At 38.5% G+C, this 16974-nt stretch overlaps 3 protein-coding genes across 9 annotated transcripts in view; 1 reads left to right on the forward strand and 2 right to left on the reverse strand.

Moving 5' to 3' along the window:
• Nucleotides 1-12746, reverse strand: part of CCDC125 (coiled-coil domain containing 125) — a 73698-nt gene extending 60952 nt beyond the window's left edge. The window contains exon 1 of one of the 3 annotated variants that reach the window (XM_074282208.1): nt 12666-12746. The gene's annotated coding sequence lies outside the window, so the exon portion shown is untranslated. Of the gene's footprint in view, nt 1-690; nt 2430-12665 lie in introns of those variants that run through there. The other 2 variants (XM_074282206.1, XM_074282207.1) reach the window with 2 other exon arrangements.
• AK6 (adenylate kinase 6) lies at nt 5019-16016 on the reverse strand. Of its 5 annotated transcripts, none has more exons than XM_074282212.1 (5): nt 15715-16016; nt 14052-14144; nt 10027-10085; nt 9041-9186; nt 5019-7302 (listed from the first exon to the last, which is right to left on the reverse strand). In XM_074282212.1, exons 2-5 carry the CDS (start codon nt 14086-14088, stop codon nt 7113-7115), a joined length of 432 nt encoding a protein of 143 aa, XP_074138313.1. In that variant the 5' UTR covers nt 14089-14144; nt 15715-16016; the 3' UTR covers nt 5019-7112. The 5 variants fall into 5 exon arrangements, with proteins under 5 accessions (XP_074138313.1, XP_074138314.1, XP_074138311.1 ...); XM_074282213.1 differs by having other exon boundaries at nt 9041-9182; nt 10023-10085; nt 15715-16013; XM_074282210.1 differs by lacking the exon at nt 15715-16016 and adding an exon at nt 15433-15674.
• RAD17 (RAD17 checkpoint clamp loader component) overlaps nt 15784-16974 on the forward strand; it is a 33365-nt gene continuing 32174 nt past the window's right edge. Inside the window, exon 1 of the mRNA XM_074282205.1 lies at nt 15784-15930. The gene's annotated coding sequence lies outside the window, so the exon portion shown is untranslated. The remainder of the gene's footprint in view (nt 15931-16974) is intronic.

Below are 16974 nucleotides of genomic sequence, written 5' to 3' on the forward strand. Positions count from 1 at the left end.
CCTAGGAACCAGGCTCGATGCTAAGCGCTGAAGATTCAAAAAATAAAAATAAAAAGTCTGCTCTTAAACAGCTCAGTTTAATGGAGGAAAGAACCAAAAAACTACCCAACCACAAGCAAAACACACACACACACACACACACACACACACACACACACACACACACACACACACACTTCTCTTTCATTTTATGGACAATATTGAGCGGCTGCCATTGCATTCTGCGATGATGTAAATTAGAAGGGAAGAAAATTGCACATCTAAGGGGGAAGCAAGCCGCCACCAGCTCAGCTTTGGCACTTAGTAAAATACTGCTCCGGGATGCCGGGCTCCTTCTGAAGCTCGCTACCTGGTCACTCGAGCCATCGCCTTTCGGAAGTCTGACCAGTTTAAGAGCGAGCTTGTCCCAGGTTCTCCCTGAGGACCACACCGCGGGAGCTTCCTTTAACTTGGGAAAGTGGTGTGGGGGAGACGGCTGCGCCTTCCCCCTTTTCCAATCAGGGATCCCTCCCCCCTCTCCCCACGGCCTCACTTCTCCAGAAGCTCCCACCTGCCCGGGGCCAGGCCCCGGCCGATCTCCAACCCCACACCCCTCGCCCCGGCCCTCGGAGAGGAGAGGGAAGAGGGGTGGCAGCTCAGTCCTCCAAGGGCCTGCCCTGCCTGCCCGGCCCCCGCCGCACCTGCACTCACCTGGGCACGCACGGATCGATCCCGGCCCGGCGGGTCCTGGGGGGTGGTAGTGCGGTCCGGATGTCCGGCTTGGTTGTGGCTGATGCAGCGCTGCTCAGGGATTGCCTGTCCGGGCCAGGGCCACGTTCGCTCCGAAGCCCCCGGGCGGCGCCCTGACCAACGCAGCGCCCTCAGCTTAGGGAGCACCAGGAATTGGGCAAGTCCCGGCGAGGTGAGGTGGCAGGAAGATAAAACACTGGTGTTGCCTGAGAGGGTGTGCGCACCGCTTCCTCTGACTTTCCCCTGCCCGCCCTCCTGTCCTGGCTTCCTTCCTTCAGGGGCACAACTGGTCGGAGGATGTGAGGAGCAGGAGGGAGTGCAGCTGGCAGGCCGAGCTCGGGGCGAGGGGCTCCGGCCATGACAGAAGGGCTCTGAGCAGAAAAAGACTAAGATCACCATGGGCACCCTATGCTCGGTGACTCCTGGCTTCATGAAGCGCTAAAAGATGGCTAATAAGGCTGGCCATGGTTTTAAATTCGGCATTTGGCATCTTTGGACTTGTCTGATACTTGCTCCAACCGTGGTTCTTGGACCATCTGGAGTTCAGTCCAATGTAAGCGATGTCGACTGCGTCCTACTGGGCACTCTGAAAGTACAATTGAAGTTAGGGTGTCATGCCCCAGGAGCTTGTACTCTTAGGGTGGGGAATAGAATGGGGTCAAGATACATCTACATGAAATGTGTGGATGATAGAATATGAAATCCTAAAGTAAGGTGTTAAAAAGTGTTTCGGCAGTTTAGAGGTGAGTAGCATGGGGGTATGGATCCACTGGGAAGCAACGTGGTCTCTAATCCATGAATATCTGTAATAAATGTGGGTCTTGAGGAGAGGTAGAATTTGGATGAGGGCATGAAGGCAGGGCTATGTGCAGAGCATGTAGGAAGCATCATGGATGTGGATCCAAGGAACCTGTTTTTCCATCCTAGTAGGCTACTTACTATTAGTGTGATCCTGGGGAAGTTAGCTAAAGGCTCAGAGCCTTAAGAGTATGCACCTGTAAAATAAAGGAGTTGGGCCAGGTGAATGCTAAGACCCCTTGTGGTTTCTACCCGGTTTGTGAACTAGTAAGACCGGTTTAATTTTAATGGAAGTTTACTGTGAGAAGCTGAAGAAAATCCCAAATGGGCTCCTGCAGAGTGGGACCCTACTAAACAACACTGGGGGATAGGGTGGGAAACACTAGTTTTATACATGTTATGTGTGTACATATATGTAGAGTTTAATTTCCTGACCCTAAATACCCATCAGTACTTGCTCACTCCTGGTCATCCAATTACTGCATGACATTTATGATATTCAGCAGCTATCCAATATTTATTATGTACTTACCAAACACAGACCACTATTCTAGGATTGGGGAAAGATACAAAATTTGGGCAAGACATGGTCTCTACCATCAGGGAACTCATGTTCCATGGGAATGGAATGAGAACAAGCAAATGATCATATATATAATACCAGTATTATACAATAAATACATTAGCTGTCAGGTGAGGTCACTGTCAGTCTTTAAGCAAAGGATGGATCACAATTTGTTGGGTATAGGGACAGCTAGCTGGGGCAGTGGATAGAGCACCAGCCTTGAATTCAAGAGGACCGGAATTCAAATCTGATCTCAGACACTTAACACTTCCTAGCTATGTGACCCTGGGCAAGTCACTTAACCCCAGCCTCAAAAAAAAAAAAAAAAAAAAAAAAAAAAAAAAAAAAAAAATTTGTCGGGTATATGGTTGAGGGTATCTTTTTTCATGTATTGGTTCAGTTAGGTAACAGATGAGTACCCAATCAACTCTAAAATTCTGATCCTGTGCTGCTGTTTTGAAGGAGAAGGTGAGAGATTGCTGTCATGAAGGTGTTAAGTGGGCATTTACAGAGTGGCAGAAATTCAGTGGAGAAGGGGGAAATGTGTAAAGGGCTATGTGTAAATGTGTAAAGAAATGTTTGCAGCATAGCAAATAGCACCACAAAAGGCAGCTTGTAGGGTCTAGGAGGTTTCCATTTATAGCGCAAGAATAAGGTAAAGCTAGAGAAGTACTGAAAATAAAGGGCTTTGATACTGTACAAAGGAGTTGTAACACCCAGTAGAATGTGAGCTTTGGACAAACAAATGCTGTTTTTGTATTTCCAGCATTTCAGTTTCTTGATTGTTTTTGTTTTGGATCAATACTTTCACTTTCATAGGTACATTGAACTACTGATATGGAAACTCTCAATTGAAAACTTAAGGTTTGAGGGTTGCAAGAGAAACTGAGAGGTTAAATGACTGAGCCACAGCTAGGAAGTACCAGAAATACAATTTAAACACGTCTTCCATGAGGTATTAGCTATTTGTCCATGGGACCACAATACCTTCTTGCCTAAAATGTAATGAGTGAAAAAGAATTAATCATTTCTGCTCTATGCCAGGCATTATGCTAAGTACTGGGGATGTAATAAGATAGTACCTGCTTGCATTCTCTTATATAAGGAAAGATAACAATTCAAAGAGAGTGGTGGCAATTTAAAGACAATTAACATATCCCTTCTAGAAAGGAATGGTGGCATTGATTTGACTAGGGAAAGGTAAGGCGGCTACCAGGCTCAGCAAGCAGATGCCCAGAAGGTAAGGTGCTGGACCTGTATTGGACATTAATAGCAATCTGGACACCAAGGCAGAAACCAGAGTGCTTAGGTGTAGCAAAGCAACATAATACAAAGATAGCTGTAAAGTAGCAGGTGCTTAAGAAATATTTATCATATTTTAATTGTCAGGAGCCAATAGGGTGCCATTTATTTTGGGAAAGTGATACAACTAGCTTTAGGTGTGAAAAAAAGGAACATTTTGGCAGCAGTATAAAGATCAATCAGAGAAAAGAGATTACCCCAGGAGTTAGAATCTAATGATAATGAGAGATTGTACTAATTTACTGATAATGGGAACAAAGAGAGAAGGAATTAATATATGGAAAGTAGTGTCTGGGGAACTGATTAGGTGTGAGGCAAGGAAGATTTGGCATACTTTAGTCACTATGAATCCAGAATTCTCAGTGTAAGCCATGGCTTTCTAAATATTTTTCAGGACTGCCTAGAAATTCTATTTAGGAGTTGGCCATACAACTGTATAAATTAAAAAATTATCACATTTAGTTACCGCTAGTCTTTTTCATACTCTAATAGTATTGTTGCCTTTACACATAAGGCTATTTTGTTAAAGGTTCTCAAGCCCACTGGAAGGAAATATGTTTCCAATGTTTCAGATTATGGTGGGAAGCTTTTGGGTGTTTGAGTAATTATATCCAACCCTGGCAAATCCCAAAAGGCCACACTGCTCTATTTAGGCATTACAGAAAATAATGTTTCAAAGAACAGTGAGAGGGAAACCTAATAGTTTTTAACTAGCATTGGGAAATTGTGATAAAATTTATGAAAAGTTGACTTTTTTATCTTTTCCTTCAGTCTCTACCACTTATACCTTAGAACAAACAACTTCACCTCCTGGGTACCAGATCGCTCATCTCCACAATAAGGTCTAGGACTAGATGTCTCTTAAGGTTTTGTTCACCTTTTAACTCTATCATCTTGTGCAAAACACCATACTATGAATAAAAAACAGCCTCTCCCCTCCAAGAGATTACATTCTACTATTAAGGGCAAAACTTTGAACATAAGATATTGAGTGAATGGAGTTATCACAGAATTCATTCTGTTATAATGGAGGGGGGGTGTCTTGGACATATTGAGTTTGAAGTGCTGATGGAATATCCAAATGGAGATATCTCATAGGCAGCTGGAGATGGCAATACAGACTTGGAGTCATATTTCAAGAGCTGAAAACATAGCAGCAAATGACATTACCAACAAAGTATATGGGGAGAAAAGACAACCATAGACCAAATTTTGGGGAATAACCATTTCAAGTACTTGGGGAAAAAAGGTAAAGAGACCAAGTACCTATTATGGACAATCACTATAGATGTAGCATGTCTCTAAAGCCATATGAGGAAGACATTGCTTCAACAGATGGATATGCTAGTTGCTGGTGATGTTTGAGAAGGCAGTTTCAAGGACATTAGGATAAAATTCCAAAAAAACCCTAGATTGTGATGAAGCAGAAACATTTATCTGTCATTAATAGCAAGGAGGCTGGGAAAGTAGCAGAAAGAATAGAATGGTCAAGTGAAGGCATATTTTGTGAGAACTTGGGGAGGATCGGAGACTTTGGTGACTGGTGTGGAGGTGAAGGGAACAGAAGAGACTGAGACAGATTTTAAAAACATGAGGGAAAGGAAGTTGAAGATAATATTAATGGTTTGAATCACTCAACAAGGATTTATTAAGTACTGCTATATGTCAGGTGCTAAGAATACAAAGATAAAAATAAGAGTTCTTCACCCTCAAGTTTACACATTTTCCAGGGGGATAACATATATATATATAAATAAGCATATAAAAAACAGATTGTTTGAAGGGGTGGGAAGGGCAAGGCAAGCTTGGTTAGAGAAAAGGCTTTAGGGAGAATTTGGTGCTTGAGTTGAGCTGTGGAGAAAGCTAGAGATTAAGAGTCAATTAAGGAATACATTCTGAAAATAAGGATAGTCAATGGAAAAGGCACATTTTGCAGAAAGGTCAGTAAGGGGACTGTAAAATGTATGAAGGGACATAATGTATAATAAGGCCAGAAAGTGAGGTGGTAGCCAAGTTGTGAGGGGGTTTGTCAAAAAGAATTATATTTGATCCTAAAAGGAGCAACAAGCTTCTGGTATTTTATAAGCAGGGATGCAATATAATGATACTTGTATTTTAGAATAATGTCAATGGTAAATCAGATAGAATTAGTAGTTGTGGAGGATAGACTGGAAAAAAATAATGACTTATAGAGGGAGATGGAAGAGATCCAAGAGATGTCAAAAAGGGAGAACTGATGAGATTTTGCAAGTAAACATAGACAAGAAGACAAATTGTGGCATCACAGACAAAAAGAGTAAAGTCAGAAATGAGAGCAAAGTTTGGGGAAAATAACTAACCACAATTCTATGTCACTTAAATTTATAAATCATCTTCTTCACACTAACTCTGTGAAAATAATAATAACCATTTTTCATAAAAGGATACCAAAGCCAGAGTTTGTAATTTCCCCAGGGTCACACAGTTGGTAAATATCAGTCAAGATTTGAATTCATATTTCTCCTAAGTTAATATATTGCTCTCTGGGCAAATTGAATTTAAGAAGCTAGTAATATGTCCAAATGAAGATGTCCTAAAGGCAAGTCAGCCATACAGGTCATCAACAATTAATGTAACTTCCTTTCACAAAAACAATGATTCTCATCACATTCTGATTGAAGCTGTAGGTAGTAAGATTTATAACCAGTGATCTTTGAAAGGACTGTTTCTCAGAATGACCAATAAAGGAACATAAAGTAGCATAGGCAAAGGAATAAGGCTAAGTAAGGCCTGTTTTATGGTTCAAGAATACATCAGTAAGGCACAGAAATATATTTTTAAAAAGAGGAAGAAAAGTGCTAGTTATCAAATTTTTTTGTTTTGTTTTGTTTTTCTGAGGCTGATAGTTATCAATATTAAACACATTTTCATGAAATACATAATTACTGTTATTTTAAATTTTTATCTAATAATTATCACTATTGATATGGTAGCAAAGCATTATCACATGAATTTTCATGGAACTTAGCAAGACCAAAATTAAGTCAACCAATAAATTAATATTCACAGTTTCCATGGGTGCAGAAGAGACTGCTATTTCCCTTCTATGTGGAAAATGTGATTATCTTTCTCTTCTGCAGAGATAAATATCAGTGCTAAGATCAGCAGTGATTTTACACACAAACAAGTTCAGTGAACTCTTGAAAATGCTATTTTCTCAAAGATCTCACCATTTACTTTGTGACTATCCAAATTTATAACCAACTTCTAAGATTAAAGAAAGCAAACAGCAATTCACCACTAACAGAAAACTTAATGTAATATTTATAGCTTTATCCTCAGGCTTATTTATTTATTTATATAAGTCAGCCATTCTTCCTAGCCTTCATTTTATTTTTTTGTGTCAGGTATTAAAGATTTTCACTATTTTCTCAAATTTGCTTATTCTTTAGCAGTTAACCAAAATAAATGACAATGCTGAATATTCCTAAACTTTAAAAGTCCTTAGTAAACTTATTCATTGTACTTGAGGGTTTTCAGTTTTCTCATGGAGAAAAAAAAATAATTTAGACATAACTCAATCTTATATATTGTCCACTTGTTCAACTTCTACAATCTTGGATCATAAAATTTGGTGTATGTTGTCTTAATTTCTATTGCAGGGGGAGGGAGAACTCATCAAGAAAATCTTTAACCATCATGTGGAAAGCCTTCAAAGTCCATGCTTCACCCTCAAAGTTCAATTATTATCTTTTATCCACTGCTCAATCCATTTCATTATCTGATCTAAATTACTCTCTAGTTCTTCTGGTACATTGCTGGGCAGCCGGTGTACTATTTCATTCTTGTAGGAGGCCAAGGCTTCTTCATAAAGAATTTGGAAAATTTCACATTGAATATTGTTCTGTAGTTTCTTTACATTATATCCCCTAGAAAAAAAAAGTTGGGGTTTAAACACATATTTGCAAAATCTGAATGAACAAGTATGAGTTTAGGAAACTCCCACCCTCCAAAAAACTGTTGAAGACTGTTAAAAATACTTTCCATTTTAAAATTAGAGGCAATAATTTAAAAGTATCACAATTTGAGAAGCAGTTAGATAGGATGTCAAATTTGAAACAGAGACAAATCTACAACATTGTATTTGAGAGGAAAAGAGGTCCTGAGCTTCTTTCCTAAAAGATAGGATCCAATTAGCTGCTTAGAAAGTATTTATCAGAAGAAGAGCCAACTCACTTCCAGTTGATCAATGATGGACAGAGGTAGCTACACCCAGAGAAGAAACACTGGGAAGTGAATGTAAATTGTTAGCACTAATATCTGTCTGCCCAGGTTACATGTACCTTCGGAATCTAATGCTTATTGTGCAACAAGAAAATGGTATTTACACACATGTATTGTATCTAGGTTATATTGTAACACACGTAAAATGTATGGGATTGCCTGTCATTGGGGGGAGGGATAATTTGGAAAAATGAATACAAGGGATAATATTATAAAAAAATATATAATAAAAATTATTTAAAAAAAAAAAAAAAAAAAAAAAAAAAAAGAAAGTATTTATCAGGCACCTGCCTGTCAAAGAAAAACCATGAAAGAATAAGAGTTTCTCAATTTCACTAGTCAGATTAGTCTATTCATTAATATTGTCTAGATCTTAACAGATCCTTTCAATCTAGAATCAGAATATTGGTGGCTTTTATATGAAGATGGCAATGGTAAGACAATCATGTGTAGAAGAAAAAAACCAAGAAAGTCAGATCTAAAGAGATCTGACTTCAAGTCCTGGCTCCATTACATTCTGACTATGTGTCCTTGAGCTTTAATTTCTTTATTTGTAAATTGGGAATAGTATGGCCTTTACCTTCTTCAAATAGTCATTATAAGAAAAAAATGTGTAACTATAAAATGACATGTAAATATAAGTTTATCTAATTATAAAAAGTTAAGGTGGCATTTTCCCCAGATTATTTGTTCTACTGTTCTTAGTCAATATTATGGATAAAAGTTTAAAATGCCATATAAGGTGCTTATCGTTTAAGCCAAGGAGACCATTACTAGGTCTACACTCAAATGAGATCAAGGAAAGAAGAGAAGGACCTATGTACAAAAATATTTATAGTAGCTCCTTTTATAATGGCAAAAAATTAGAAACCAAGGTGATGCTCATCAATTGGAGAATTGCTGAATAAGTTATGCTATGTGAATGTTATGGGATATTACTGTGCTATAAGAAATAATAAGGAAGATGTTTCAGAAGAACCTGGGATGACTTGCTTGAAATGATGCAGAACAAAGTGAGCAGAACCAAGGGAACAATTCACACAATAAAAGTATTGTGTACTGTGTAAAAAGAAAAAACTTTGAAGATTCAGGAACTTTTAATAACACAATAATCAAACACAATTCTAACAGGATCCATATGCTCTCCATCTCCTGACAGGATAATGGAAAAATGAAAGATACTGAGGATAGATTGAGATAAGTTTTTTTGAAGTGGTCAATGCAGGATTTTATTTTGCTTGACTCTCTATATGTTTCTCAATAGGGCAGGGAGGAAAGAAGGAAGAGAGGTGGAAAAGAGAAATAATGTATCTTAGTGAAAATACAATTTAATTTAAAAAGTAAAATAATGTTCTATAATGAACAAATTCATTCTTTTTTTACCTCTTTTCAAGTCTTGTATATAATATAGTATTATCTGTTTGGAGCACAAAAACTATATGAAACCATCGTTCAGGGAAGAAGTCACAGCCATGGTAATCAACAATAACTCCACCTTCTTTCATTTTATTTTCTAACTCATCAACTACCTGTTTTAAAAAAAAGTGTATTGAAGATCAATTCTCCCATTAAATTATAAGAAACATTTCATTTTTAATTGTGAAGAAATGTTTAAAATATATAGGCTTAACATTAAGTAAGCTACTGATTAATTAATTATATTAGTACAAAATCTTTATACAGTGACAGATTCATAAGTTCCATCTTTCATGTTTATTTTAGCAGTTATCTCTACTTCAGACTTTAAACTTCATCACAAAGTAATCAGGTACCATTTTTAATATCTTAAATATTGTATAAGGATGATAACTTTACTAAATGCTAAAACTTTTGTTTTGCCTCTAGGTGTAATTAGTTTAATTGGTATAATATTATCCTTTCCTTTAGACTTTTAAAAGATTTATCACTTCCATTGTATTTATTAAAGTGTTTTAGCAGTGATATAATAACCATTATACTATGGAGAAAAGCATAGTGTTCACAGAACTTGTATTAGAGTCAACAAGCCATGGATTCCAATCCTACCACCAATACATAATAGCTTTTTGACTCTATTGTAATGTTTTTGTTTCCCCAAGTAACTCTCTAAAACTATTATTTCAGAATATGATACACAGTGTAATATTGTTGAATGTTATCAATTTAATACTTTATAATCAATTCAACTGAACATTATGAGTTGTTTTGTTTTATTTCTTTTAACAAAACTAAGATTAGCTAAGGAAAATTTTTATTTTTAAAGACCACTTCAATACTTTCAAAGAACACCTATTTCATCTATGAAATGAGGGGAGTTCCCTTCTTAGGGAATACCCCATAATGAAATTACAACTCTAAACCAAAAAAACCAGTAATAATCTTGTACTCACTCTGTCTTCATCCAAAATAGGACACTCATATTCTTCATCATAGCCATCATATAACTGTCCTAAAGAAATAAGAATAAGAACATTACGTTGTTCAAAATTATCCCAATAGCATTTGCAAATATTTGGAATTTAAATTTAGCTCTTCCCCCCCCCATAAACAAAAAGATTTTATTTCACAATAAATTATTAGACTACTATTAGAGGTACACATAGCAAGGAATAGTAGATATAGTGCTAGGTTTGGAGTCAAGTAGACTTGGGTTGAAATACCATCTCTGACAATAGCTGTGTGACCAAATTTTGTGTCCTCTGTAATTTCACCAAAATTGATCAACTAAGTCAGAGGGTTTCAGTGGTATTTCATGTAACTAAATTCCATGTGCATGACATTTAAATCAGCATGTTGAGATATGGAAACCAAGTCAAAGACTTAAAAGAAGTGCCTGTGATTAGATTGAGCAGAAGACTAAAGAAGAAATAACTGTTTAAATATTTTAAAGTCTACTATGCTGAAAGGGAAAATGACATTTTAAGTAAAAGTCAAACCTAGGATTAACTGATCAAGTCATAATGAAGCAGATTTCTACTCAAGACAGGAAAATAATTTTATACCTGTCCAAATACTTCAACAGGCTGCCTCAGCGAAAAGTAACAATCCCACCATAGGAGATAAGTCAAGTAGAAACTAGATCTAATATAGTAGAAACCATCTAAAAGAGACAGGTTCTTTTGAGAGGCAAAGCAGTATATTTCTGCTCTTCTTGTTCCAATTTTTTCTTAATTGTTTTTAAAATTAAGATCTTAAAGAAATATTTACTAAATCACAATTGTCAATAATAGTGACATGGTTTATTCAGTCCTATTATATTATAATAGTCCTATTAATAATTAAGTATAAGCCTGAATCCCTAACGAAGTATCTTGTACACAGTATAGTATTATTGAATATTGTCAATTAAGTACTTTGTAATCAATTAATATGAACATTTATGAGTTTTTTCCTTTTCCTTTAATAAAGCTAAGATTAGCTAAGGAAAATTTTTATTTTTAAAAAAACACTTCAATACTTCAAAAGAATACCTATTTTATCTATGTGGGTACTATATATCAAGGCAAATCATCACTATTTAATGTTTAAATAGAAAATCTCCATGAGCTGCAGTGGAAAAATAAATGGATGAATGAATCATCAATTTATGGTTAATCTCTCTTAAAATTACCTAAACTGGTCCTCAAGTAACCAACATAAATCATCTCAAATCTATACCTCCACAGATGAGGATCTATGCTACAATTACTTATTTTTATCCATGATACTGATGAGCTGCTTTGAGTACAAACTCAAGATGTTCAAAACTGAATCCCTCAACTTACTTACCAAAAATTAGCTTCCCTCCCCAATTTCTATCATTGGTACTCTATATGGAAGGCTAGAATTATTTTAAATTTCCTACCTTACCTTTATTTCTTATATCTAGTCTATCATCAAGAACTTCCTCTGAAACATCTCTCAGATTATTTCCTCTCTGATCCTACTGTCTAGTCCAACCTCACATCACCTCACACTTAGGTTAGTATTAGAAGCCATAGCTTCTTAGTCTTGGTCTCCTTTGATGTTCTCCTTCATATCAATCTTACATACCTAAGCCAGGCTAATCTTCTTAAAATTTTACTTTTATTACAATTTCTTTTTTCAAAAATTTACAGTATTTCCTAATTAACTATTTCATCAAGTCCAAATTTCTGTACCTAATTTTTAAAGACCCTCCATAATCTTATCACATTATTTCTTCAGAAAGTCACTTCCAGGGGGCAGCTAGGTGGCACAGTGCACCAGCCCTGAATTCAGGAGGATCCAAGTTCAAATCTGGTCTCAGACATTTAACACTTCCTAGCTGTGTGACCCTGGGCAAATCACTTAACTACTAAAGAACTACTAGGCTGGTGAAAGGCCTCTAGATTATGCAATTAAGAATCTATTGGAAGAACTGTAAGTTTTAGCCTTGGGAATAAAAAAATAAGAAAGAAGGGATAGTTGCCTCCAAATAGCTAAAGGAAATGTTCTTCTGACAAAGAAAGCAAAATTAGAGGCAACAAAGAAGTTTTAGGAAAGACATACTTTAGAATTATTTTAAGAAAAATTTCCCAATAATCTTATTATTCAATTGTTTCAGTCATGTCCAACCTCATTTGTGATTCTCTTGGCAAAGATACTGAAGTGGTTTGTGATTTCCTTCTAATAATAATAATCCTTCCAAATAATAACTACCTCAAAATGAAATGGATTGCCTTGGTAAGTAAGAGATATCCTTCAGTAGAAATTTTTAAGCAAAGGATGGATGGTCATTTATTGAGTAGACAAGATTCTCTAGATCCAACCTTCTTAAATTATGAGTGGTGACCCCATATGGGTTGCATATTAATGTGGGGATCATGAAATTATGATTTACTATCAACAAATATTTGATTTGTATATCTATGAACCCAGAGTTATATAAAAATTTCTCAAGCAAAAAACAGTGGCAAGTAGAAAAAGTTTAAGAAGCCCTGGTACAATAAAGTTTTGCAAAGGTGAATGTTGAAAACTCTGCATGTATTAGGAAAAATAAAATATTATTTTAAAAAATTAATCCTAACACTGGGAAATGAGTGTAAACTGTGAGCATTGTTTTTGTTGTTTTTCTTCCCAGATTATTTTTTACCTTGAGAATACAATCCTTCCTTTGCAACAACAACAAAATTCGGTTCTGCACATATATATTGTACCAAGGATATACTATAAGATATTTAATATGTATGGGAATGCCTGCCATCTAGGGGAGGCGGTGGAGGGAAGGAGGGGAAAAATTCGGAACAGAAGGAAGTACAAGGGATAATGTTGTAAAAAAAATTACCTATGAATATGTACTGTCAAAAAAAATGTTATAATCATAAAATTAATTTTTAAAAAAGAGGAAAAAAATTAATCCTAGTATAGATGTCTAAGGTCCTTTTCAAATCAAATTCTAAAAGTACTTGAAAAAAATATTCTCAAGTGATATAAGCAGAGTAATGTTATGATATCAACTGGGAGTGGAGAAAAGGTTAACTATTAGGAATCAGAGAAAGCATTTGCATTAGCAAAAGGGTAGAGAGGGAAAGAGAAGACATCATAGGCACAGACATAAGGACATAGAAGGAGGAAAGCACAAGAAGGGTTTGAGACCTCAACTGCATTTTTTTGTAAATTGTAGTAAATATGTCCTCAATTTTCTATTTGATTGTGGAAAAATCTCACAAGCACAATTTGTAAAATAAAGCTTTGTAAAGACTGAAATGTATAGAATACTTCAAGGTAGAAGAAATAAGCAAGGATGAGCATGTTAACTTACATCTGGATCACTATAGCACTAAAGATTCATAACAATGATAATTTATGTTGTCTGATTCAGTGTTTAGAGTACCTCAAATAAATAAAAAGATTAACTATAAACTCACATTGCTCTGTAACAGTCACTCAATATATTACAAGGCCAGAAAACAAAGCCTGGCACAGAAAATTATACACATTTGTTTAATACTCATCAGGAACAGCTGTTTTTGAAAGAAAAAGTAGAAACCTCAGTGGTCTTTTATGACCACCGGCCCTTTCTACCTCCTCCCTGTTCCTCCTACTATTTTTTTAGTTTAAAATGACAAGTTGATTTCTTCCATCAAGAATGCTGAAAACTATCTTTGCATGGATTTGGAAAAATAAAATACTATTTTAAAAAAAGACGTGACATGAAGACCTTTCTTTGTCAGTATGGATGACAATATCTGTTTAGAAGAGACATGAAATGAGAGAAGGCTGAACAAAGAGGATGGCATAATACTATGCAAGGCTTCAAGTGCAAAGGCAGGACAATGAAGATTTACTATTCCCCCAAAACAAAATCAAGTAAAGTAAATCTCTTCATCCTGCCTTTATACCATCACATGTTCTATTTATTTAAATCACAACACATCTATGACGAAAAGTTTGCTTTTACAAATATAAAGGTTACCTTCTTGTGCTAAATCGCCCACATTAACATATGTCATCCCTGTTCTTGATGCAAGTTCTTTACCTAGAGTAGTCTTCCCAACTCCTGGTGTACCTATAAGACAATTTATAAAAGATATCAAGGTAAACATTAGGCTGGGGGAAAATGAAACAGAGCATCACTTTCTTAGGGATTATAAATTCAGGATTAGAAGAGATGCTGGAGTCTAGTCCTAATCCTGCTTTTACAGACTAAGAAACACTTTAGAAATGAAGGGGCTTGCTCAAGATCACAAACACGGCAGGACCTCTGGAGTAGCACAAATGGGTTTTAAATTCCAGTACTATGATTCTAAACTCAGCCTTCTTCCCAAGCTGCGTGCTGTAAAACACTTGGTCACGTGCTTTTTTATTACTATCTTTTTTTGAAGCAGGGACAGTGCCCATATATGCTTAGTATTATTGGAAACTCAGATCTCTTACTGTGTCACATGCTACGTTCAGATCTGATGTTCTTGTAAGAGAAAGCACAATTATTACTCTCAGGGAGAAATTTTTATAAATGCCTTTGCCAAACAAACTGCTAATGTTACTGTTTAAACTCTTGACAGGTTAATGGGACTATCAAAGGTAATGGCCATCGTATTATCCAACTTGATGCTAATTTCCTTCTTGGAGCCTAAAGTCTCCTCATCTGCAAGTAAGATTGGCCCGAAATATCTCGCTTCCTCTTCTGGAAGACTGTTAGCTTCTGTCATGCCCCAAAAGTTACACGCGATAATTTACGTATATAATACAAACAACTAGTGGAGACATAAGTCTGACTCAGTGGTGGACAGATTAGCTGGTGCTCCCTAAGCTTGTATGACTGGGTCGCAGCGTCGAGCTGGGCACGGCAACCTGGCAAGGGTTGCAAGCTGAGATTCCTTTACAGGGCAGTGGCGCATCAGATAAAACAACTCAGGCGGCACTCCCACAGCCTCTTTAAAGCGGTGGGTGTGGACTCAAGCCGTTTGCCCCGGGGTAAGGCTCCCCAACAATCATTCACCAGACATCATTTGAGATGACCCCCGACATGTTGGGATGATCAGGGTTCGAGTCTTGGGGGTGAGTCCACTAGTGGGTTGGAGGATGGGGGGATAGCCTTCCAGCCTTCAGTCACCACGTGTAAAAGGAGACTGGACTAGCTGGGGGCCACTCAGCTCTACATCCCTTGGATGCCCAGGACTTGGGAAGGTAGCGGATAAAACGGATCAACCGAATTAACGTCCCCCCCCCAGGTTGCCCCCTCCACTCCCCGAACCACTACCGAGGGCCGAGCACGGCCTAAGCCCTGAGAAAGGAATTCGTCCAGCCCCGAAGCCAGGCCCGCAAACCCCAGTTCCCCGAGCCGCAGCTCTGACCCGTGAGCAGGATGTTGGGCAGCATGGTGGCGGTGGAGCCGGCTCCGCCCCGGTCCCCTGCTCTCCACGAGGGAGCAGCAAGCTGAGGAGGATAGACAGGAGCGGAGGGGGCGGACCCAAGGGTCCTCGAGCACTCGCTCGGCGCACACTCCGGGAGTCATCACCTCGCCCCGCCCCTCCCGCCCATTGGTGAACAGCCCCTCTATGACAGCGCCTCAGAGCAAATCCGAGCGGATCGGTCCACGCTCTGCGCGCCGCCAGAGCAGGCAGTGCCCAAGACACCTTAGAAGACCAGCTCCTTCTCTTCCCCCGCCTCTTCCGTTCCGTCGCCTAGGCGCCAGCCGCGGTGGGAGGCCCTCCAGCCGGGAGGCGGGGCCTCGGCGTGGGCTCCCTGTTTGGCTCCCGTAGTGCCGTTTGGGTGCCCCCTCTGGACTTGGGCCGCCGCCTCCCCCGGGAAGGGGGAGGGGAATGCCGCAGGACCCTGCTCGCTGCCTGCAGGTGAGGCCGCTGCGAGAGAGGAATCCCTGACCGTTGCGCAGGCTGCGGAGTCGGGCCTTTTGCCCGCCGCCCCACGGTGACCCGGAGCCGTTTCGCGGTCCGCGAGCAGTCACTGAGCGCGGGGGGCGGGGGGGGAGGAGTACGGATGCCGGGAGGAAGCAGGCAGCTAGCGGAACCCTTATCGCTAACGATATCCGTGGGGCTGCGGGACCGGGTTCGGATCGAGTGTCTACTGATGGGGGAGGCTCGAGTTTTTAAAGAAATTCTGGGGTGCTCATAATAAGCGGGATGCCCGTAACTCTGCACGCCTTCCATGTCTAAGCACACCGGAAGTTCCTTTTTCTGTGTTTCCTCACAATGCTAAGTGACTCGAGAAAAGGGAGGGAGTTCCTCATCCCCGGGGATCGGGAGGTAGTGAGCTCCCCATCACCGCGGCTTCTTGCATGGATGACCTGGTGAAATATTGTAGAGGGGATTCCCGCAAATTACCTTCAGCTGTAAAAGTTTAGGAGCGAGTGTTTTGAAGTCAAGAAATTAAGGGTTTTGCCCCTACTTTCGGTGCTTTCGATTGCGTCCACCATATGTTTGTGCATGTGTAATTTCCATTCATTGATGGCTGATCGATTTTTAAAAATGTTTTTTCCAAGTCTGGATTGGTTTTCTAGACTTGCAAATTCTAAATTGCAAAAAAGCTTTGTGCATTCTTTCGAGGAAAAAAAATCCAGTTTTTCACAGTAAACCTGTTTTTTTTTAATGTGTGAAAATGAAATAGGTTGTTTAAAAAAAAAAAAAAAAGGCTCCGTGGATAACTTGAATACTTTTATTCAGGAGCAGTGGATTGAATTTTATTGGCTTTTGTGATCCAGGAAACCGAAGACTTCTGATTTAAAATAATATTTTGGCATTTTCACATTAAGACTTCATAAATGGGAACTGCAGTCGTCTTGATTGCCTATGTAGACACCCAAAAAGTACTTATTGAATGATTCTGATTTCTTGTATCCAATAGATATTCCCTTATTGTTCCCACGAGTCCAACTCCTC

Source organism: Sminthopsis crassicaudata, chromosome 1, assembly GCF_048593235.1.
Source record: "Sminthopsis crassicaudata isolate SCR6 chromosome 1, ASM4859323v1, whole genome shotgun sequence".
NCBI classification, from domain to species: Eukaryota; Metazoa; Chordata; class Mammalia; order Dasyuromorphia; family Dasyuridae; genus Sminthopsis; species Sminthopsis crassicaudata.